This window comes from Salvelinus namaycush, chromosome 25 (genome assembly GCF_016432855.1).
Source record: "Salvelinus namaycush isolate Seneca chromosome 25, SaNama_1.0, whole genome shotgun sequence".
Classification (NCBI taxonomy): Eukaryota; Metazoa; Chordata; class Actinopteri; order Salmoniformes; family Salmonidae; genus Salvelinus; species Salvelinus namaycush.
The window spans coordinates 25,920,470-25,944,598 of NC_052331.1; the positions used below are offsets into that span (position 1 = coordinate 25,920,470).

The 24,129-nt window shown below is 41.9% G+C and overlaps 1 protein-coding gene across 1 annotated transcript in view; it reads left to right on the forward strand.

Annotated features, from left to right (window-relative positions):
* The first annotated feature begins 4,090 nt into the window (after window positions 1-4,090).
* The window catches only part of LOC120020400 (integrin beta-1-like), a 33,563-nt gene continuing 13,524 nt past the window's right edge, over window positions 4,091-24,129 (forward strand). The window contains exons 1-7 of the mRNA XM_038964030.1: window positions 4,091-4,423; window positions 16,035-16,101; window positions 16,565-16,650; window positions 21,719-21,941; window positions 22,297-22,467; window positions 22,705-22,946; window positions 23,304-23,459. Of these exons, the coding sequence (XP_038819958.1) occupies window positions 16,035-16,101; window positions 16,565-16,650; window positions 21,719-21,941; window positions 22,297-22,467; window positions 22,705-22,946; window positions 23,304-23,459 (945 nt within the window). The 5' untranslated portion in view covers window positions 4,091-4,423. The remainder of the gene's footprint in view (window positions 4,424-16,034; window positions 16,102-16,564; window positions 16,651-21,718; window positions 21,942-22,296; window positions 22,468-22,704; window positions 22,947-23,303; window positions 23,460-24,129) is intronic.

The following is a 24,129-nucleotide window of genomic DNA, read 5'->3' on the forward strand; positions in this document are numbered from 1 at the left end:
GACCAGAGAATCTTGTTTCTCATGGTCAGAGTCCTTTAGGTGCCTTTTAGCAAACTCCAACTGGGCTGTCATGTGCCTTTTACTAAGGAGTGGCTTCCGTCTGTCCATTCTACCATAAAGGCCTGATTGGTAGAGTGCTTCAGAGATGGTTGTCCTTCTGGATGGTTCTCCCATCTCCACAGAGAAACTCGGGAGCTCTGCTGGAGTGACCATCGGGTTGTTGGTTACCTCCCTGACCAAGTACCTTCTCCCCCGATTTCTCAGTTTGGCCGGGTGGCCAGCTCTAGGAAGAATCTTGGTGATTCCAAACTTCTTCTATTTAAGAATGATGGAGGCCACCCTGTTCTTGGGGACTTTCAATGATGCAGATATTTTTTAGTACCCTTACACAGATATGTGCCTCGACACAATCCTGTCTCGGGGCTCAATGGACAATTCCTTCGACCTCATGGCTTGGTTTTTGCTCTGACATGCACTGTCAACTGCCTTATATAGACAGGTGTGTGCCTTTCCAAATCATGTCCAATCAATTTCATTTACCACAGTTGGACACCAATCAAGTTGTAGAAACATATCAAGGATGATCAATGGAAACAGGATGCACTTGAGCTCAATTTCGAGTCTCATATCAAGGGTCTGAATACTTATGTAAATAAGGTATTTCTGTATGGATTTATTTATATATAAATTAGCAAAAAAATTGTTTTTTAATGTTTTCGCTTTGTCCTTATGGGGTATTGTGTGTAATATTTAATCAATTTTAGAATAAGGCTGTAACGTAACAAAATGTGGAAAAAGGGAAGCAGTCTGATTACTTTCCAAATGCACTGTATATCGCACAACAGTCCATTTGCAACTTTCTTTAACCAATTTTGGTACTTATTGCAGGGACGACAGACACGTTCCTTACTTTCTCCCCCTTCCACTTGCCTCTATAGAGCCATACTTAATAAAGGCTTTTTCCTGCCACCATTACACAGCAAAGACAGCACAGAATGCTGAATAATGTAAGGCTGACTTCAAAACCCAAAACAGGGATGAGGTTATTAATAAATCTTCTTCGGGATCGGTGTCCCATCCACGGGACGGTTGAGCTAACGTAGGCTAATGCGATTAGCATGAGGTTGTAAGTAACAAGAACATTTCCCAGGACATACACATATCTGATATTGGCAGAACATACACATATCTGATATTGGCAGAAAGCTTAAATTATTGTTAATCTAACTGCACGGTCTAATTTACAGTAGCTATTACAGTGAAATAATACCATGCTATTGTTTGAGTAGAGTGCACAGTTTTGAACTTGAAAAGTAATTAATTACTTCTTGAGGGCAGGGGGCAGCATTTTCACTTTCGGAAAAATAGCATGCCAAAATTCAACTGCTTGCTACTCATCCCCAGAATATAATAAATGCATATTATTAGTAGATTTTGATAGAAAACACTCTGAAATTTCTAAAACTGTTTGAATCATGTCTGTGAGAATAACTTATGTAGCAGGCAAAACCCTGAGGACAAACCATTCAGAATTTGTATTTTTTTGATGTCACTGTCTTTTCAATTAGTTTTCTTAGAGACACCAGATTTCTAATGGACTTGCTTGCAGTTCCTACCGCTTCCACTGGATGTCACCAGTCCTTGGAAATCGGTTGAGGTTATTCCTTTGTGTAGTGAAGAAGTAGGGCTATCGTAAATGAGGGTCACATGAAGTACATTTTTTGAGAAGAGGCACGTTACGAAAAAAGTTGCGTCAGTTTATTTTCTTTTTGTATTGAACACAGATCATCCCGTCTTCAAATTGATCGATTATTAACGTTTAAAAATACCTAACGTTGTATTACAAAAGTAGTTTCAAATATTTTGGTAAAGTTTACATGTAACTTTTGATATATTTTGTAGTGACTTGGCGAAAGTTGGAAGCTGTGTTTTTCTGGATGAAACTGTCCAAATAAATTGACATTTTGGATATATATCGACGGAATTAATCGAACAAAAGGACCATTTGTGATGTTTATGGAACATATTGGAGTGCCAACAAAAATGTTGTCAAAGGTAAGGCATGATTTATATTTTATTTCTGCGTTTTGTGTCGTGCTTGCAGTGTTGAATTATGCTACTGGGACGTTTGCGTCCCACGTTTGCGTCCCACCTGCCCCAGAGAGGTTTTAATAAACAAATTAGGCACATTTAGGCAGTCTTGATACAAACATTTTAACAGAAATGCAATGGTTCATTGGATCAGTCTAAAACGTTGCACATACACTGCTGCCATCTAGTGGCCAAAATCTAAACTGCAGCTTGGCTGGAATAATACATTATGGCAATTCTCTTGCATTTCAAAGATGATGGTACAAAGAAATATACAAAAAAACGTTTTTTTTTCCTTTGTATTATCTTTTACCAGATCTAATGTGTTATATTCTCCTACATTCCTTTCACATTTCCACAAACATACACAAAAGTTTTTCCTTTCAAATGGTATCAAGAATATGCATTTCCTTGCTTCAGGGCCTGAGCTATAGGCAGTTAGATTTGGGTATGTCATTTCAGGCGAAAATGTAAAAAAATATTGTTTTGTTTGTGACTAATTATTTGGCTACACAATAATATTATCCTAACATCATCAAATACATTGATTTGAATACAAAGGACTATTGTTCTGTGTTAACGTAATGTCTTTCATTTACAGCTTCATTGGAACCTAGATTAATGAATCATTACTTAGCCTTTCATAGTTTATTCAGAATTGATATATTTAGTTTAATTGAATTATAATGTATGACTCATGAACCTGCAGTGATTAAGTTAAAAATAAATAAAAGATTGGGATGGTAGTTAGGAGGTACAGAATGAGTGGCTGATGATTTGGGGAGAGAGGTCCCTGTTGCTTAATTTGACTGTTATTTAGACACGGGGCTGTGCAGTCATACACAATGGCTAAATGTGTGCACATCGTCATTGTTCTCATTGACTATGCACACACTCATTCAGAGAAAACTATCCTATCCTTTAAATTAATTTAACCTACAGTACCAGTCAAAAGTTTGGACACACCTACTCATTCAAGGGTTTTCTTTATTTTTACTATTTTCTACATTGTAGAATAATAGTGAAGACATCAAAACTATGAATTAACACATGTGGAACCATGTAGTAACCGAAAAAGTGTTAAACAAATCAAAAAACATTTTAGACTTTTAGATTCTTCAAAGTCGCCACCCTTTGCCTTGATGACAGCTTTGCACACTCTTGGCATTTTGACTGGTACTGTATATTACACAGAGCCCCTTTGTCTTGACACATATGGCTATCAGTGTTTTACATCACAGAGGAAATACATCGTAACTCATTTAGAGTATAATACATGCCATTTAGCAGATGCCTTTATGCAGTGACTTTTTTTATGTACGGGTGGTCTCTGGAATCAATCCCACCATCCTGGCATTGCAAGTTCCATGCTCTACCAACTGAGTAAAAATGTTGATGTTATATTATACTAGTGTCACAGTTTGGAAGAAGTCAAATTTGATGGGAAAAAAACTGGAGAACGCTTCCTCAACAGTAAGACAGCACAACTTAAACTACGCTGTCTTACAAATAAACAATGCTCTGCAACAGGGTCACTAAAGCTTCATGTTTGTTCACTGATCACAAAAACAAGCCAACCGTGGTTTCACTAAACTACATTGTCTCATAGGAGGCGTTTACTATACTTTTTCACCAAACAACATTCCGTTTGTGTAGTTTAAACACAACTATATGCCCCAAAAAGAGTGTTGAATCGACACTTAGCAACAGCTCTTATCAGTAGGTAGAACCTTCCAAACATGTTTATAATATGTGTTTTTCATATTGAATCATTGTTGAACCATCCATATCACAGCAAATATAACTTCTAATAAAGGATGTGCCCTGCAACACCTCAACATCTTTGAACAAAGTACAGTTTCTCATATAATTAAGTAGTTTTACTTTGCCTACTCACAGGAAGGTTCACTGGTCTGTCTGTGAGCTTGCTTCATTGCGCTCCAAGTACAGTCGGCATGTCCTGTGTGGGAGGTTCTAGATAATAAGAGGTGCCCGAAATTCATTGTCCACTCTGCTGAAGGGAAAAATATTTCGCCTTTGACATATTGTAACTGTTCGGGCTAGCTGGACTCCTGCCCCTAGTTATAATTTTTACATTCCGTTTTTCCTCGACGTTTTGCTATTTTGTACGAGGCAATTATTATTTACGGATTGGCAACATCACTGATACTTGGGGTATTTTCTTCCGTGAAAAGAGTAGTCTATGGAGTAGGGACCCCTCCGCGAGTTAAGTTTTTTTTATCTAGAAAAAGCGCACGGAATACTTTGCCTCAAATGCAGCTCTGATATTATAAAAACATATATATATATATATTAGAAAACACGAGTCAAGGTAAGATGATGTACGTTATTTTCTAAAATGATTATCCAGCATGTAGGTCTATGAAGGCTATGTCAAAAATGTACGCTACTGAAATATCCAAGAGATTCGACAAAGGGGATGGGGAATGGGCTGGGTAACTTTGGGTGGGGATAGCGGCAGTCGGACAGGGCTACGCGAAACCGATTAACTTTGTAAATTCTCTCGTATTAAATAGGCCTACATTGACGTTCCTATATTGTCCAGCCGTAGGCAATTAATGGCAATTTGACGCATTTTGGTTGGTATACTTTGTATTTGTTTGTCCCCCATTGTATTCTACTGTCTGTTGGCTACTTTCTATAACAGCGTAGGCCTTCCTTCCTTCCTACCATAAATTAAGTTTTCTTTGACATGTTTCAGAGGCTGAAAGTTAGTTAGGTTAGTCTACTCTTAAATCTAGGCCCTATTACATGATGTAATTTGGTGATTTTGAAGGGGATATATTGTATCAAGAATTGTTACAGCCTATATTGGGCTCCGGAGTGGCCATACTTCGAGTGTGTCTCCCTGGGGTAGCCTAAAATGTACCGTGTCAATCAATATGTGTTAGTTTATGTACAGTATACATAGATTTCTAATGTAATCGCACAGATGCTTAAATGGCAGGTTGTTTCATTGAGCTAGACTTTTGCATGGGAGTGTCTCACAGCACTCATTGATATACAGTGGGGCAAAAAAGTATTTAGTCAGCCACCAATTGTGCAAGTTCTCCCACTTAAAAAGATGAGAGAGGCCTGTAATTTTCATCATAGGTACACTTCAATAATGACAGACAAAATGAAAAAAAAAATCCATTAAATGACATTGTAGGATTTTTAATGAATTTATTTGCAAATTATGGTGGAAAATAAGTATTTGGTCACCTACAAACAAGCAAGATTTCTGGCTCTCACAGACCTGTAACTTCTTCTTTAAGAGGCTCCTCTGTCCTCCACTCGTTACCTGTATTAATGGCACCTGTTTGAACGTGTTATCAGTATAAAAGACACCTGTCCACAACCTCAAACAGTCACACTCCAAACTCCACTATGGCCAAGACCAAAGAGCTGTCAAAGGACACCAGAAACAAAATTGTAGACCTGCACCAGGCTGGGAAGACTGAATCTGCAATAGGTAAGCAGCTTAGGTTGAAGAAATCAACTGTGGGAGCAATTATTAGGAAATGGAAGACATACAAGACCACTGATAATCTCCCTCGATCTGGGGCTCCACGCAAGATCTCACCCCGTGGGGTCAAAATGATCACAAGAACGGTGAGCAAAAATCCCAGAACCACACGGGGGGACCTAGTGAATGACCTGCAGAGAGCTGGGACCAAAGTAACAAAGCCTACCATCAGTAACACACTACGCCGCCAGGGACTCAAATCCTGCAGTACCAGACGTGTCCCCCTGCTTAAGCCAGTACATGTCCAGGCCCGTCTGAAGTTTGCGAGAGAGCATTTGGATGATCCAGAAGAAGATTGGGAGAATGTCATATGGTCAGATAAAACCAAAATAGAACTTTTTGGTAAAAACTCAACTCGTCGTGTTTGGAGGACAAAGAATGCTGAGTTGCATCCAAAGAACACCATACCTACTGTGAAGCATGGGGGTGGAAACGTCATGCTCTGGGGCTGTTTTTCTGCAAAGGGACCAGGACGACTGATCCGTGTCAAGGAAAGAATGAATGGGGCCATGTATCGTGAGATTTTGAGTGAAAACCTCCTTCCATCAGCAAGGGCATTGAAGATGAAACGTGGCTGGGTCTTTCAGCATGACAATGATCCCAAACACACCGCCCGGGCAACGAAGGAGTGGCTTCGTAAGAAGCATTTCAAGGTCCTGGAGTGGCCTAGCCAGTCTCCAGATCTCAACCCCATGGAAAATCTTTGGAGGGAGTTGAAAGTCTGTGTTGCCCAGCAACAGCCCCAAAACATCACTGCTCTAGAGGAGATCTGCATGGAGGAATGGGCCAAAATACCAGCAACAGTGTGTGAAAACCTTGTGAAGACTTACAGAAAATGTTTGACCTCTGTCATTGCCAACAAAGGGTATATAACAAAGTATTGAGATAAACTTTTGTTATTGACCAAATACTTATTTTCCACCATAATTTGCAAATAAATTAATTAAAAATCCTACAATGTGATTTTCTGGATTTTTTTTTCTCATTTTGTCTGTCATAGTTGAAGTGTACCTATTATGAAAATTACAGGGCTCTTTCATCTTTTTAAGTGGGAGAACTTGCACAATTGGTGGCTGACTAAATACTTTTTTGCCCCACTGTGTATATTGTCACGGTTGTCGTAAGAATGGGACCAAGGCGCAGCGGATATTGAGTTCCACATATTTATTCCAAAGTGAAAAGTATGCCAAAAAGAAATAAATCAAATAAACGAACAACGGAACGTGACTACGTGGTGCACATGCACAATTACAAAATAATATCCCACAAACACAGGTGGGAAAAATAGCTACTTAAATATGATCCCCAATTAGAGACAACGATTACCAGCTGCCTCTAATTGGGAATCATACAAAACACCAACATAGAAAAAATAAAATAGAACACAACATATAAAGAATAAACTAGAATACCCTCTAGTCACGCCCTGACCTACTACACCATAGAGAAACAATGGTTCTCTATAGTCAGGGCGTGACATATATATATATTATAAATATTATAATTTTTATTTTTTATTATTTAACCTTTATTTAACTAGGCAAGTCAGCTGCAACAAATTCTTATTTACAATGACGGCCTACCCTGGCCAAACCCAGACGAGGCTGGGCCAATTGTGCGCCGCCTTATGGGACTCCCAATCACGGCCAGTTGTGATACAGCCTTGAATCGAACCAGGGTCTGTAGTGACGCCTCTAGCACTGAGATGCAGTGCCTTATTTACATACGTATTCAGACCCTTTGCTATGAGACTCAAAATTGAGCTCAAGTGCATCCTGTTTCCATTGATCATCCTTGAGATGTTTCTACAACTTGATTGGTAAATTCAAATGATTGGACATGGTTTGGAAATGCACACACCAGTCTATATAAGGTCCCACAGTTGACAGTCCATGTCAGAGCAAAAACCAAGCCATGAGGTCGAAGGAATTGTCCGTAGAGTTCGGTGACAGGATTGTGTCGAGGCACAGATCTGGGGAAGGGTACCAACAGTTTTTTTGCAGCATTGAAGGACCCCAAGAGCACACTGACCTCCATCATTCTTAAATAGAAGAAGTTTGGAATCACTAAGACTCTTCCTAGAGCTGGGCGCTCGGCCAAATGGAGCAATCGGGGGAGAAGGGCCTTGGTCAGGGAGGTGACCAAGAACCTGATGTTCTCTGACAGAGCTCCAGTGTTCCTCTGTGGAGATGGGAGAACCTTCCAGGAGGACAACCATCTCTGCAGCACTCCACCAATCACGCACTTATGGTAGAGTGGCCAGACAGAAGCTACCCCTCAGTGAAGACACATGACAGCCCGCTTGGAGTTTGCCAAAAAAGGCACCTAAAGGACTCTCAGACCATGAGAAACAATATTCTCTGGTCTGATGAAACCAAGATTGAACAAGCTTGTAGCGTCATACCCAAGAAGACTCGAGGCTGTAATCGCTGCCAAAGGTGCTTCAACAAACTATTAAAGGGTCTGAATACTTATGTAAATGTGATATTTCAGTTTTTAATTGTTATAAATGTCCAAAAATGTATAAAAAACTGTTTTTGCTTGGTCGTTATGGATTGTTGTGTGTAGATTGATGAGGGGAAAAAACAATTAAATCCATTTTAGAATAAGGCTGAAACGTAACAAAATGTGGAAAAAGTGAACGGTCTGAATACTTTACGAATGCACTGTAGATTGCAAAATATTTGGGAAGAGATTATCGATGCACCGATTGCATGGCGTTCAGCTCCAACCAAATTCGAGGCGCAGAATGATTTGTTTCAGCTGCTGTGTAAGAAAGCACTGCCACCAATCCTGATAGCAAGCGTGGCACAGACAGCACACAGCTAAGTTCTTGTTTTAAGGACTAAAGTGGCCTTGTTAAAAGGCCTTAGTCAGAGTAGGTGGGGTAAAATGACGGTCTTTGATTAGGAGATCCTGTCTGGTAGATAGAACTAGAATGTTTAATAACATAGTATTTACATTGTCTTAAGGACAGGAGTCAAGGAGTGAACCCCCTCTTGTATTTGATTTTGCACACACACACACACACACACACAGAGGTTCAGTGACTTCGGAGGCTTGTTAATAGCACACAGAGAAGAAGTGGTGTTGTTGGGCTGACCCAATCAGTCACTTCCCCTAGTTACATTGTTATGACTTAACAGCGCCATTATCACTGGGCTGGCCTAGGACAGTGTCCCAAATGGCCCCCTATTCCCTTTATAGCACACTACTTAAAAAGTAATGCACTAGGGCTCTGGTCAAAAGTAGCGCACTATAAGGGAGAAGGGTACCATTTGGGACGCTAGACTAGGAGTGTCCAGATAATATCATACTGTAGTCATGGGGTCATAGACCTATTACTATATGAAGCATCTCAAAGTAGGAGTGCTGATCTAGGATCAGGTCCTCCCCTGCCATGTAATGGTCTTCATTGTGATCTAAAAGCCGAAACGTATCCTAAGTCAGCACTCCTACTCTGAGACGCTTGACACATACGAACCCCCCCCCCCCCCCCCCCCCCCTTAGTTGTCCGACTGATTCAACAGATGACTGACTATGCCTTTCAGATTTCCCAGTCACATTTCAAGCTAGACCCCCAGGCCTGGCAGTGTTGTCTGAATTGAGTGGTCCTAGACTCTTCATGGGGGAAATTCTTATGAGTCATGGATACTGCGTTTCATGGGTCGAGGTCTGGATCTGGAACAAGGGCCTATTAAGTTGGAATGTATTGTCTCATTCTCTGAGTATGATCTAGATCAGCCCCCACCCCCATCTCCATTTCTGAGAGCAGTTACACGTTTTGTGTTAAAAGGAGGCTTTTTGTATCAAGCGTCTCAGAGTAGGAGCGATGATCTAGGATCAGTTTAGCCTTTTTGATCACAGTGAATGAGATTTCATGAACAGGGGGAGACCTGATCCTTGATCAGCACTGCATTACAGCTCATATAATCTCAAGAAGGCAGCTCTCATTCACACGATTGAGTAGCCTGCTGACTAGTAGCTCGATAGATGCCCCCTGTTAAACAGTACCACATACAAATGAACTGGATTAAGAAGGAATTCCTCAGTTTAGGTTGGGTTTCCTCAATATTCCCGTGTACTCGCCGGTACAACTGAATGCTCTTCCTGATCCATCCACACAGTGCTGTTAAGAGAGCACAGCGTGCACAGCAGTTTAATTAAGGAAATGGATTCATTCACTGCCCTGCTGCTAGGAGAGCTAATGGACAGAGGGAGCGGGGAGTGGACTGTAACACAGGCAATGGGGATTGGGTGTCCGTTCACCTTACTTAGACTGCTAACTCAGCACAATTAAAGATGCAAACATATTTTGTGTGGTTATCATTCATAGCAACCATTCACGCATTAAAAGTGTTGAGATAATCTATAGACTCAAAAGCACGTACACATTTATTTAACACGCTAATCTTCATAATGAATACCATCAAATGTACTCATTTTGTACTCCTTCCTATTTGTATGCACCGTGCAGTCCAAGGTGGTCCATCGACGATAACATTTTCATGTGGTTAACCAGCGTCGTAGAAGTAACAGCGAGGTGAGTGAGGCCGTGAGAAAATCCATGCAGGTGTGGTCTCTGTTCGTTACAGTCAGGTTCAAGTGGCTACATCACCAGATCAAAGTGTTAGCTTGTTTAGCTACCACTTAGCACTAAGATGAAACATCCCATAAACACAACCAACTGACTCAGTGAATAGGTGTTAGGTCTTGTACTTTCTCCCCCTCTCTAAACAGGTTTGTGTTATTAATTTTGTTTATGAAGTAATGTTAAAAAAGTCAGAGCAGAAGATCTCTGCTTGCTTTTTGACTGCGAAAGTGATGTTGACTCAGAAAAGGTTGGTGACCACTGGCTTAGAGGATTGAGTTACCTCTAGTGTCCTCTCTGGGCTCTGTTTAAGACCATAGAAAACCATTTGTCTGGTCAGTGGTAGACTGTGGTAATATAATGTAGATTTTTCTTTTGAGTACGGTTTTCATTGCAGTGAGCTGTGGTTGTCTTACCTACCTTAGTTGAATACACTGACTGTAAGTCACTGTGGATAAGAGTGTCTGCTGAATGACCAGAATGTTATTGTGACGTTCTTTACCTGCTAACATAGGTCTTCAGTAGACCTTATATTTTGCACTGACCTTCTGTAAAGGATTGTTCTCTTTCGCTTGTTGAACCTGACCATAAAAAGCCATGATTCGCCAGAGTTTATTCACACTAATATAAATATTAGGCTCTTAAAACATACCATGTTGCAAAACATACCAGCTCCAACGTAAAAGAAACATCACCTAGAATTCCCTGAAATTCTTTGAGGTTTTAGTTTTTTTCACAATAGTAGTGGTAGTAATATGACAATTCAAGCAAATTGTAGCTGCCAAGGGCTTGGAGTGACTGTTTTTGTCACTTCATTATTCAATGTTTTTAATTAATTTCACTGCATCAGAGATGTCATACAGAGACATTTCGACTTTACAGACTTCTTCAGTGTGTCTTTTAATTCAAAACAGCATTTGTAAAGAACTACAGATGAGTAGGAGGTTCTTCTATTCAGGGTTGCCACTCATCTGCCAATCAGGGATGTAGATTTTCTGGTTTTCCGGTTTACAAATGAGTCACAAAGGAATACAAAATTATAGGGTATGGGAGCAGGCACGAAGAGCAACTCACATATCAACCGCCCCAGGTGTCCGCTCACCTAAATACATCATATCAATTAATGTGATAGCCCACCACAAAGCACATCAGCCGCAGCCTTTGTGGTGGGCTATCTCATGAATTGATATGATGTATTTGGATGAGTGGACACCTGGGGCGGTTGATTTGTAAGTTGCCCTTCGAGTTGGTCCCCCCTTTGCTGCTATAAACAGCCTCCACTCTTCTGGGAAGGCTTTCCTCTAGATGTTGGAACATTGCTGCGGGGACTTAATTAATAAGTAGACATAATTGCAAATTATTAAATCCTTCCAATAGAAATTTAAAAAACAATTTTAGTTACAAATTGAAATGTAATTAAATGAGTAGACTTCACATGGGATGATTTCACTGAACAACTAAAGAAAGGGAATATTGAATGATCCCCAATGATCCATCGCATCTCCCAAAATGTTTTCAACATACATCTGTAAAATGATAGTCTAGAAACTAAAGCTTTGGTTGTCTTCCTCTCAGGCTTCCATGTCTTCTCCTTGGACCTCCTCAATGTCCACCACTTGAACATCAGACTCTGAGGGCTCATCTTCACTGTCACTTTCCACCCTTGTTGGGATAGCTCGTTGTCAGGCTCAAAAAGCCTCAAATTTGACCGGATGGCCACCAACCCTTGTATTGGTCAGCCTGTTACGTGCTTTGGTGTGTGTGTTCCCAAACAAGGACCAGTTGCGCTCTGAGGCGGCTAGTGGGTGGGATTTGGAGGATGATGGAGGCAACAGGGGAAAGAGCCTCAGATCCACAAAGTCCCTTCCAGCAGGTGGCTGATGAGATTTGTTGGCACGACTGCCATATTGCATCTCCATCCCAAAGCCCTTGCTTTAAAAGTGTACTTCGCCAGACTGCCAAGAACCTTGCCCTCATCCAGGCCAAGGTGGCGAGACACGGTAGTGATGACACCATAGGCCTTGTTGATCTCTGCACCAGACAGGATGCTCTTGCCAGCATACTTGGGGTCCAACATGTATGCTGCAGCGTGTTTGGGCTTCAGGCAGAAGTCTTCACGCTTTTTGATGTATTTCAGAACTGCAATTACTTCTGCTTGGAGCAACAGTAAAGTGGGCAGGGCAGTACGGATTTCTTCTCTTACATCTGCAAGCAGAGTCTGAACATCAGACAGGATGGTATTGTCTACCTCAATCCGTGCAATGGCTACTACTATAGGTTTCAGGAGTTTCAGGCTGCTTACCACTCTCTCCCAAAATGCATCATCCAGGAGGATCCTCTTGAAGGGGCTGTCCATATCACCAGACTGTGATATGGCCATTTCTTGGGGAGACTCCTTCCCCTCCAGGAGATTGTCAAACATGATTACAACACCACCCCAATAGGTGTTGCTAGGCAGCTTCAATGTGGTGCTCTTATTCTTCTCACTTTGCTTGGTGAGGTAGATTGCTGCTATAACTTGATGACCCTTCACATACCTAACCATTTCCTTGGCTCTCTTGTAGAGTGTATCCATTGTTTTCAGTGCCATGATGTCCTTGAGCAGCAGATTCAATGCATGAGCAGTACAGCCAATGGTTGTGATGTGAAGGTAGGACTCCTCTACTTTAGACCAAGCATTCATGTTCGCAGCATTGTCTGTCACCAGTGCAAATACCTTCTGTGGTCCAAGGTCATTGATGACTGCCTTCAGCTCATCTGCAATGTAGAGACCAGTGTGTCTGTTGTCCCTTGTGTCTGTGCTCTTGTAGAAAACTGGTTGAGGGGTGGAGATTATGTAGTTAATTATTCCTTGCCCACGAACATTCAACCATCCATCAGAGATGATTGCAGTACAGTCTGCTTTCTCTATGATTTGCTTGACCTTCACTTAAACTCTGTTGAACTCTGCATCTAGAAAATGAGTAGATAAATCATGTCTGGTTGGAGGGGTGTATGCTGGGTGAAGAACATTCAGAAATCTCTTCCGATGCACATTGTCTGTGAGCATCAGAGGTGAACCAGTTGCATACACAGCTCGAGCAAGACATTCTGCATTTCTCTGACTTCGTTCCTCCATTGAGTCAAAAAACTTCTGATTCCAGGAGGACCATGAGCTGTTGCTATCGATAAGATGTCTGATTCATCATTTTCACCCTGAATAAAAGTAGAGGGAATTTTGTCAGAGGTTGCTTGTTGTGAGCGCTGAGGGAACTTTATACACTTGGCCAGATGATTCTGCACCTTTGTTGCATTCTTCAAATATGATTTTATCACAGTATTTGCAAATGTACACAGCTTTTCCTTCAACATTAACTGCAGTGAAATGTCTCCACACATCTGATAGTGCCCGTGGCATTCTCCTGTAAAGATGAGAAAAAAACAAGTAAAAATAAAATACAATTCCATGTACAGATAAATAGTTAAGCAATTAGATTAAACAACTACTTTGTAAGATAAATGTTTTAAAATGAAACATATATTGAAATAGGGGAATTAACACTCCTCAGTTAGCAGGCTCAAGCAAATGGTAGCAAAAACTAACTAGCAGAAGTTGTTAACAAGTTAGAAATGATTTAAACACACTTTGCTGTAGGCTACTATTTACTAGTTAACAAAAAATCATGTATGTTATATATATTCATCCCACCCAGTATTGTAATCAAAACTTACCAGAAAGCATGTAGTCCTTGGCTCAGACAGTGTAGTAGTGTGGGCTCAATAGCATCTCATTAGTGTGCAAGATCTTGAGAATCAGCTGTACTGTACATGTGATGGAAGAATGCACTGTGCATGCAGAGGGTTGTAATTCCATTGAATTGGGGATAGTTTAACCAAAATATGCCACAAGACCTAGAATTGCCTTGTGTATCCCACAAAAAAGGTTCACTGTTATAAGCTAACTGTTTGGATGAATTTAAGCTAAATTCTCCAAATTCCCAGGCTTAACTTCCCATGGATAATTTCCGGAAATTTCCGACCCTTTGCAACCCTAGTAGCAACACAACATAGCATCAGCACATGGTAGCAGCACAAAACATGGTACAAACATGATTGGGCACAGACAACTGCACAAAGGGCAAGAAGGTAGAGACAATACATCACACAAAGCAGCCACAACTGTCAGTAAGAGTGTCCATGATTTAGTCTTTGAATGAAGAGATTGAGATAAAACTGTCCAGTTTTAGTGTTTGTTACAGCTCGTACCAGTCGCTAGCTGCAGTGAACTGAAAAGAGGAGCGACCCAGGGATGTGTGTGCTTTGGGGACCTTTAACAGAATGTGACTGGCAGAACGGGTGTTGTATGTGGAGGATGAGGGCTGCAATAGATATCTCAGATAGGGGGGAGTGAGGCCTAGGAGAGTTTTATAAATATGCATCAACCAGCGGGCGGGAGCATTGGTGGCAAATCTGATGGCCAAATGGTAAAGAACATATAGGCGCTCGAGAGCACCCTTACCTGCCGATCTATAAATGATGTCTCCGTGATCTAGCATGGGTAGGATGGTCATCTGAATCAGGGTTAGTTTGGCAGCTGAGGTGAAAGAGTAGCGATTACGATAGAGGAAATCAAGTTTAGATTTAACTTTAGCCTGCAGCTTTGATATGTGCTGAGAGAAGGACAGTGTACCATCTAGCCATATTCCCAAGTATATATACTCCCCTGTGGGGAGAGGCTACCCTCTCAATCCACATCAAGATGGTTTAAACTATAAAAACATTGACAGAATGTTGCTCAATTGGCGGAATTGTTTCTTATTGCTAAATTCTGCATACCAGTTCTAGCATGCTCTCCAGTGTGGATTCGTTTAGGCTACATGAGAAGGATGGGTCTATATGTGGTGCTATCTGCTGTTATCATTGCAGAGGTTAACGTGCATGTTTTAGTTCTCTGGGCTCTGTTTCACCAGAGATATCCCCTCTCTCCAACGGTCGATCTGAGCCTCATGGGGAGTTGACCTAGACTGCTCTAGGGATGCGTCCCAAATGGCACCCTATTTCCTACATAGTGCACTACTTTTGACCAGGGCCCATGGGGGACTTTATATGGGATATTGTTGCCATTTGGGACAAAGCCTAGGTCTGTTCTGCAAAGACATAGTCCAATAGGAATGTTAGCCATAATCAAGCCTGTTTCCTAGGTGTTTTCAAATGCAGAATTCCGTTGATGACTTTTTCTTCTCCTGTCTTTTGTTCAGTGCCAATGGTGGAGTGCTGCATTAGTGGCCAGGCCTATTTGTGATGTGATTAAGTGGCACGAGCTTAGACAATATCTTTAAAGTGCTTCTGAAAACGCACTGACTTTGTTATGACCCTGGGGTGTAGATCTCCTTAACTAAAGATTACCTGACTAGATATTCACGTCGCTGCCACTCTCTGACTACCTTTGGCTTGCTTAAACAGCAGTCTATCCATGCAATAAACTAACATTCTTTGTTCCTGTGGTGCTGAATGCATTACACACTTCTCAAAACTCCTCATGATATAACCGAGTATAATCTCTTGGTCTCCCGAGACTGATGTTTTCACGGTACAACACGTCCTCACACTTAAAAACATGTGACTTTTGTTTTACCATGTTTGTTAATCAAGCAGTCTGTAGGCCAGTGAAACAAAGAAAAATGTCCTTGCAGTCCCTGCTAAGCTATCTGTGTGAGAGAAGCGACTGGAACGGTCCTAAGTGGTTGTTTTCATGCTGTTTGAAGACAGGTATACAATATGAGATTTGCTTCACTAAATTCATGTCCAGTAGTTTGAATCAACCACTGTTTTGTCTCCTTTCAGATGGATCTGAGGCTACTTTCAATAGCAACATTATTAGGAATCCTATGTTTCTGCAGTGCACAGCAAGGTAAGGTTATTTGACTTACACACATATATTGTTTTAGGGCTACGTTTTACATTTTTGTTATGCACCTAAAACATTAGTCTACTTTGTGCATCAAAAAGCAATGAAAAGAAGACATTCTTCAGATTACGATATTGTGGTAGAAGAGGTTGGCCTAATGGGATGATGTCATCTATTGAAGAAACTGCCTACAGCTGCCTGGCTTCAGCAACATGACTCGCAATTGAACAGATTGGAAGAACTTAAATACCATGTTGAGCCAGGAAGAGAGGAAAAATGTAGTTACAAAGCTCTGTCCCAAATGGCACCCTATTCACAATGTATTGCACTACTTTTTGACCATAGTAAAGCAAAGTAGTGCACTATATAGGGAATAGGGTGCCATTTGCAATGCACATTTTCTGAATGCTGCCTCTTGGCAAATTGTTGTGGCTGTACAAAAATATGTATTGTTTCTTCCTTTCAGAGGGCAGTGATTGCATCAAGGCCAATGCACAATCATGTGGGGAATGCATCCAGGTGGCAGAGAAATGTGGATGGTGTACAGACACTGTAAGTTGTTTGAAAGCACATGCTTACAGACTTATCTCACTGGAAGCAGCTAACACAAGTGTTTGTATTAGGAGTTGAACAATGGCAGGGATATGATTTGAATAGCAGTGTATGGGCACTTGCTGTGAAGTAGTTGCCGCCAGCCCAGAGTATAGTCATGCAGAGCTGTCTTGAGTCATGGAACAGAACTCACCCTGGCGCTTCCTGAGGTTTAACGGCGGTTGGCATCTAATATGTTGCATTACCGCTGCCAACTGAACTATAGTATATACATTACTCTTTGTGATACAAAATGGGAAAAGGGGAACCCCAAAAATGTATTATATACAATACCAGTCCAACGTTTGGACACACCTACTCATTCAAGGGTTTTTCTCTATTTTTACTATTTTCTACATTGTAGAATAATAGTGAGGACATCAAACTATGAAATAACACATATGGAATCATGTAGTAACCAAAAAAGTGTTAAACAAATCAAAATATATTTTTGATTATTCAAAGTCGTCACCCTTTTGCCTTGACAACAGCTTTACACACTCTTGGCATTCTCTCAACCAGCTTCATGAGGAATGCTTTTCCAATAGTCTTGAAGGAGTTCCCACATATGCTGAGCACTAGTTGGCTGCTTTTCATTCACTCTGCTGTTCAACTCATCCCAAACCAATTCAATTGGGTTGAGGTCGGGTGATTGCGGAGGCCAGGTCATCTGATGCAGCTCTCCTTGGTCAAATAGCCCTTACACAGAATGGAGGTGTGTTTTGGGTAATTTTCCTGTTGAAAAACAAATGATAGTCCCACTAAGTGCAAACCAGATGGGATGGGGTATCGCTGCAGAATGCTGTGGTAGCCATGCTGGTTAAGTGTGCCTTGAATTCTAAATAATTCACAGACAATGTCACCAGCAAAGCACCATCACACCTCCCCCTCCATGCTTCATGGTGGGAACCACACATGCAGAGATCATCCGTTCACCTACTCTGCGTCTCACAAAGACACAGCGGTTGGAACCAAATATCTCAAATTTGGACTCATTAGACCAAAGGACAGATTTCCACTGGTCTAATGTACATTGCTCAGGTTTCTTTGTAGCAGTTCGACCATGAAGGCCTGATTCACACAGTCTCCTCTGAACAGTTGATGTTGACATGTGTCTGTTACTGGAACTCTGTGAAGCATTTATTTGGCCTGCAATCTGAGGTGCAGTTAACTCTAATGAACTTATCCTCTGCAGCAGAGGTAACTCTGGGTCTTCCTTTACTGTGACGGTCCTCATGAGAGCCAGTTTCATCATAGCGCTTGATGGTTTTTGCGACTGCACTGAAGAAATTTCCTAAAATTTTCCGTATTAACTGACCTTCGTGTCCTAAAGTAATGATGGACTGTCATTTCTCTTTGCTTATTTGAGCAGTTCTTGCTATAATATGCACTTGGTCTTTTACTAATTAAGGCTCTCTACTGTATACCACCTCTACCTTGTCACAGCACAACTGATTGGCTCAAACGCATTAAGAAGGAAATAAATCCCATAAATAAACTTAAGGCACACCTGTTCATTGAAATGCATTCCAGGTGACTACCTCATAAAGCTGGTTGAGAGAATGCCAAGAGTGTGCAAAGCTGTAATCAAGGCAAAGGGTGGCTACTTTGAAGAATCTCAAATATAAAATATTTAACACTTTTTTGGTTACTACATGACTCCATGTGTGTTATTTCATAGGTTTGATGTCTTCACTATTATTCTACAATATAGAAAATTGTCAAAATTAAGAAAAACCCTTGAATGAGTAGGTGTGTACAAACGTTTGACCGGTACTGTATATATATATATTTATGTATTTATACAGTTGAAGTCAGAAGTTTACATACACTTAGGTTGGAGTCATTAGAACTCGTTTTTCAACCACTCCACAAATTTCTTGTTAACAAACTATAGTTTTGCTAAGTGATAATGTCAAGCAAAGAGGCACTGAGTTTGAAGGTAGGCCTTGAAATACACCCACAGGTACACTTCCAATTGACTCAAATGATGTCAATTAGCCTATCAGAAGCTTCTAAATCCATGGCATAATTTTCTGGAATCTGTCTGTAAACAATTGTTGGAAGATTTGTTGTGTCGTGCACAAAGTAGATGTCCTAACCGACTTGCCAAAACTATAGTTTGTTAACAAGAAATGTGTGGAGTGGTTTAAAAACAAGTTTTAATGACTCCAACCTAAGCGTATGTAAACTTCCGACTTCAACTGTGTATATATATATACACTGCTCAAAAAAATAAAGGGAACACTTAAACAACACAATGTAACTCCAAGACAATCACACTTCTGTGAAATCAAACTGTCCACTTAGGAAGCAACACTGATTGACAATAAATTGCACATGCTGTTGTGCAAATGGAATAGACAAAAGGTGGAAATTATAGGCAATTAGCAAGACACCCCCAATAAAGGAGTGATTCTGCAGGTGGTGACCACAGACCACTTCTCAGTTCCTATGCTTCCTGGCTGATGTTTTGGTCACTTTTGAATGCTGGCGGTGCTCTCACTCTAGTGGTAACATGAGACGGAGTCTACAACCCACACAAGTGGCTCAGGTAGTGCAGCTCATCCAGGATGGCACTTTGTGGGGCCGCACAGCCCTCCATGTGCTCGCCAGAGGTAGCCTGACTGCCATTAGGTACTGAGATGAGATCCTCAGAGCCCTTGTGAGACCATATGCTGACACATGCACATTTGTGGCCTGCTGGAGGTCATTTTGCAGGGCTCTGGCAATGCTACTCTTTGCACAAAGGCGGAGGTAGCGGTCCTGCTGCTGGGTTGTTGCCCTCCTACGGCCTCCTCCACGTCTCCTGATGTACTGGCCTGTCTCCTGGTAGCGCCTCCATGCTCTGGACACTACGCTGACTGACACAGCAAACCTTCTTGCCACAGCTCGCATTGATGTGCCATCCTATTCCTTATTCCTCTGTCATTCAACTACTCTATTCAACAAATCAACTGTTTCAACATATTCAACAAATGGCATCAAAACCATAATAAAACACGAAAAAGGAATTGAGTTGTCCCTTTGCATCCTTCACGTGTTGAGCAAGCCGTTTTCAAGTTTGGGCAGAGCTGAAATAATTATAACACCTAGACAACTTGACATTACCCTACCAACTAACCCAATACTCATTACAACCATCACCTTATTCCACTACTTTAACCCTATCTGATCCTACCCCAGGCCAACGGCCTGAGAGGACAGTACACTACCACTCAACACAAGTCAAATCTCGTACCCCGGGCCGCCCAAGTGGTGCAGGGGTCTAGGGCACTGCATCGCAGTGCTTGAGGTGTCAATACAGTACCGGGTTTGATCCCAGGCTGTGTCACAGCCTGCCGCGACCGGGAGACCCATGAGGTGGCGCAAAATTGTCCCAGCATCGTCCATGTTATAGGCTGACCACACCGCTCGCATCGCGTGCGCCAACGAGCGTCTGTGTTGCCAAGGGCTAAAATGGAAGTAATTCCTATTTCTGACGCAGATCGCTCTGCAAGTCCTGCCTCTCCTATCTCCTCATTGGTTTATAGAAGCAGGTACCCACGTGCCATCTCCTCATTGGTTATACCCACGTGGGTGATTGAAAGACTAACTGTTTTGCCAGTTGTCATGGTAATACTATGAAAGTGTTAATGCCAATCACCATATTAGTTCAAAGATGAAAAAGCCTGGAAGGAGGAGAGATGACTAGAAACGATTCGGTATACCGTTTTATGTGTGGATTAATTGTTGGAGTAGAGATCCTTGTGCATTTCAGGTAAAATAACAACTCAACGGTTTGTTGAGATCAGTGTGGAATACCTTGACTTGCCTGCACAGAGCCCTAACCTCATCCCCATCTAACACCTTTGGGATGAATTGGAACGCAGACTGCGAGCCAGGCCTAATCACCCATCATCAGTGTCCAACCTCACTAATGCTCTTGTGGCTGAATGGAAGCAAGTCCCTGCAGCGATGTTCCAACATCTAATGGAAAGCCTTCCCAGAAGAGTGGAGGCTGTTATAGCAGCTAAGGGTCGACCAACTCCATATTATTGCCCATGATTTTGGAATGAGATGTTCGACGAGTAGGTGTCCACATACTTTGGCTCATGTAGTGTATATCACTCATTGGCCCAAACCTCTGTTCTGGTACAGATGTACTATTCACAGGGATCCTCTCAGAATCCCTTACCCTTCATCCTCCCTCCTCTATTTTCCTCACTGCCTCAGCATACCACACCTTCTGCACTACTCTGAGGCTGGCAACCTCAACCTTCCTTTCTCGCACCGAACACCGCTGATCCCCAGCAACATGAGCACCCCTACAAGTTGACACAGCTTTTCCCACCGAAACTACACACTCCTCTATCCCATCTCTGCACATTTCCCACGTTTTGGAATCTCCCTACTACACACTGCTTCTACATGCCCATAAACGTGACACCTAGAACACCGCAGTGTAGTCGGCACAAAAGTTCTAACAGCATAACTCATATATCCTAACATTACTTTATCAGGTAAAGACTAAATCAAAGTTCAAAATAGCAGGCTGTCACCTGTTTCATCACGCTCTCCACTGGGTCTGAGTCACACCAAACAGCAGGCGTCACAAACACCAGGAATCTTCAACTTCAATTGCTCCACCTCCACACTTAACGGTATCCCAGAAATCCCTCCCTTTAATGGTGCCCTGTACCTTAGCGCAAAGCAAGATACAGATCTTTCCCCAAGTTGCATCGCACTGCTCTCTCTGATCTGAAGAAACGCAAACAAACATGACAATTCACTTCGGGTTACCTTCACCCACTCAACAGCACCCACCATATTTTCCACCCAACTTGAAACCACTCATGGATCTGACTGAACTTCTGACCGAACTTGCTCCTTCTTCCTACTGCAAAAGAAAGACATCAGAAATGTCATATCACAATGAGTGCTTCATCATGTGTATGTTGACTATTTTGAAAACCAATCAAATAAGTAATTACAAATAACATAAAAAACAAGAAAATGTAGGTTATTTGTCATATTTGTCTCTGTGCAGGACTTCCTGAAGCAGGGAGAGTCTAAGTCCGCACGCTGTGATGAGCTACAGTCCCTGATCACGAAGGGCTGCACTAAGGCCAAGATTGAGAACCCCCGGGGCAGCACCTCCATCACCAAGAACAAGCCTGTCACCAACCGCAAGAAGGACATGGCAGAGAAGCTGAAGGCTGACCAGATCACTCAGATCCAGCCTCAGAAACTCACCCTCAACCTCCGATCCGGTAATGACCTGACTCCTGACCTGTGCTGATATTGGATCAGTTTGACCTTTTAGATCATAACGAATAAGATGGACATGGAGGACCTGATCCTCGATCAGCACTCCTACTCTGAGGTTTTGTGAATATGGGCCCTGCCTCCTGACCTGACCAGCTCATTGGCCATGTAGCTAGCTATATGATACTTTATCTAAACAGGGCATATTAGAATATGCAATCTTTCTTGAACTTACCATTCACATGCAGTCAATTTCTGAATCCAAGTTTTCAGGCAGAATCCTGTTGATGTTTGTAAAATATTGAATGATGAAGAGTCTTCATGTTCTCTGAATCTGTTCCATTCCTTTCTCACATGAAGGTGAGGCCCAGACCGTTAAGTTGAAGTTCAAGAGGGCAGAGGACTACCCCATCGACCTCTACTACTTGATGGATCTCTCCTTCTCCATGAAAGACGATTTGGAGAACGTCAAGAATCTGGGGACTGACCTGATGCGTGAGATGAAGGAGGTCACCTCAGACTTCAAGATCGGTAAAAGACATTAAGCTTCACATACTCAAAATGTTCAAAGTAAGGTCATTCAGAAAGAAGGAAGGTAAAACCGCTCATTGGATACTTCACTGTGGCTATCCTCTGTTCCAACCTGTGTTTGTGTATTTTGTAAGGGGTTGGGATCAGAGATAAATACAGATTTCAATGGACTGCAAGGAACATGGATCAATGAAGTATCTTGTTGTTCTTCTCAACATTGGCTCTTTTCCTGACCAGGTTTTGGCTCCTTTGTGGAGAAGACGGTGATGCCATACATCAGTACTACCCCAGCCAGACTGCTGAACCCCTGCACCAACACCAACGACACCTGCACCAGCCCCTTCAGCTATAAGAACGTGCTGAAGCTGACTGAGAACGGGGAGGAGTTCAACAACCTGGTCAGTAAGCAGCAGATCTCTGGAAACCTGGACTCCCCTGAGGGAGGATTCGATGCCATCATGCAGGTGGCCGTCTGTGGGGTGAGTGACCTGACCTGGGCCATAGTGGGATAGTCTCACTTCAGGGCCTGTAATCATAAAGCATCTCAGAGTAGGAGTACTGATCTAGGATCAATTTAGCCTTTTTGACCATGATGAATAAGATTACATGGACGGGGGGACCTGATCCAAGATCAGCACTCCTTATCGAATACACTTTATAAATACCAGCCCAGAAGTACAGAAAGCTTCATAATCGGCTAGAATGGTTCATGATTGAGATAATACCAGTCAGTCCAAAGCATTACAACAAATAATTAGGATTCACTGATAAAGTTGGATGCATTTGTTTTCTTTTGGGGGCTCTAATTGGATGTGTTTTTACCCCTCCCCCTGCAGGATGCCATTGGCTGGAGGAACGTCACACGTCTGCTGGTGTTCTCCACTGACGCTGGCTTCCACTTTGCTGGAGACGGCAAGCTGGGCGGCATCGTTCTGCCCAACGATGGGAAGTGTCATCTGGAGAACAACATGTACACCATGAGCCATTACTACGTATGTGTTTCTCTACTTACTCTATACTTTCCAGACATTTTGTATTGCATTTTTTTAAATTGTAGTGTATTGATTTTGTTTATTTTGCATGCTGACCTCACAAAATGACTTTCCATGTACACGGACAATAAAGTTTAGGGATGACCCCATTTAGTTGACCGGTCGATTATTGGGTCAATGGGCTGTTGGTCGACCGATATTTCTTTAGTTGAGCAGTAGCAAAAAATATTATAATAATAATATCATGGTGTACAAGACACATGTCGGATTCGCGCCTGTCTGAGTGGACTGATCCATTGTGGAGGCTGTGGGGTTGGCACAATCCATCACTCTAAAACATGTGCTCCTGAAATTGTATATGGTTATATTACATAAGAACAATGGTGCAACACTAATAATATAATATTATTTTATAAAAAATAAGCTTTCTCCCACGTTGGATAGTGGTCGCTGTCCGTGGTTCAGAACCACATCAGTGCGCTGTTGAATTGGCGCCTTTTCCTAGACCAACTTGCTATGTGCATAATAGCAAAGTTAACCAGCATATTGGTGTTGAGAACAATGCAGTGGAGGCAGCAGCAGAATGAGGAGATGAGAAATCAGCCCTTATTGAACAGTGAGGAGAGAGGAAACACCAACCTAATTAGGTCTATAATCAATAGCCAAACTG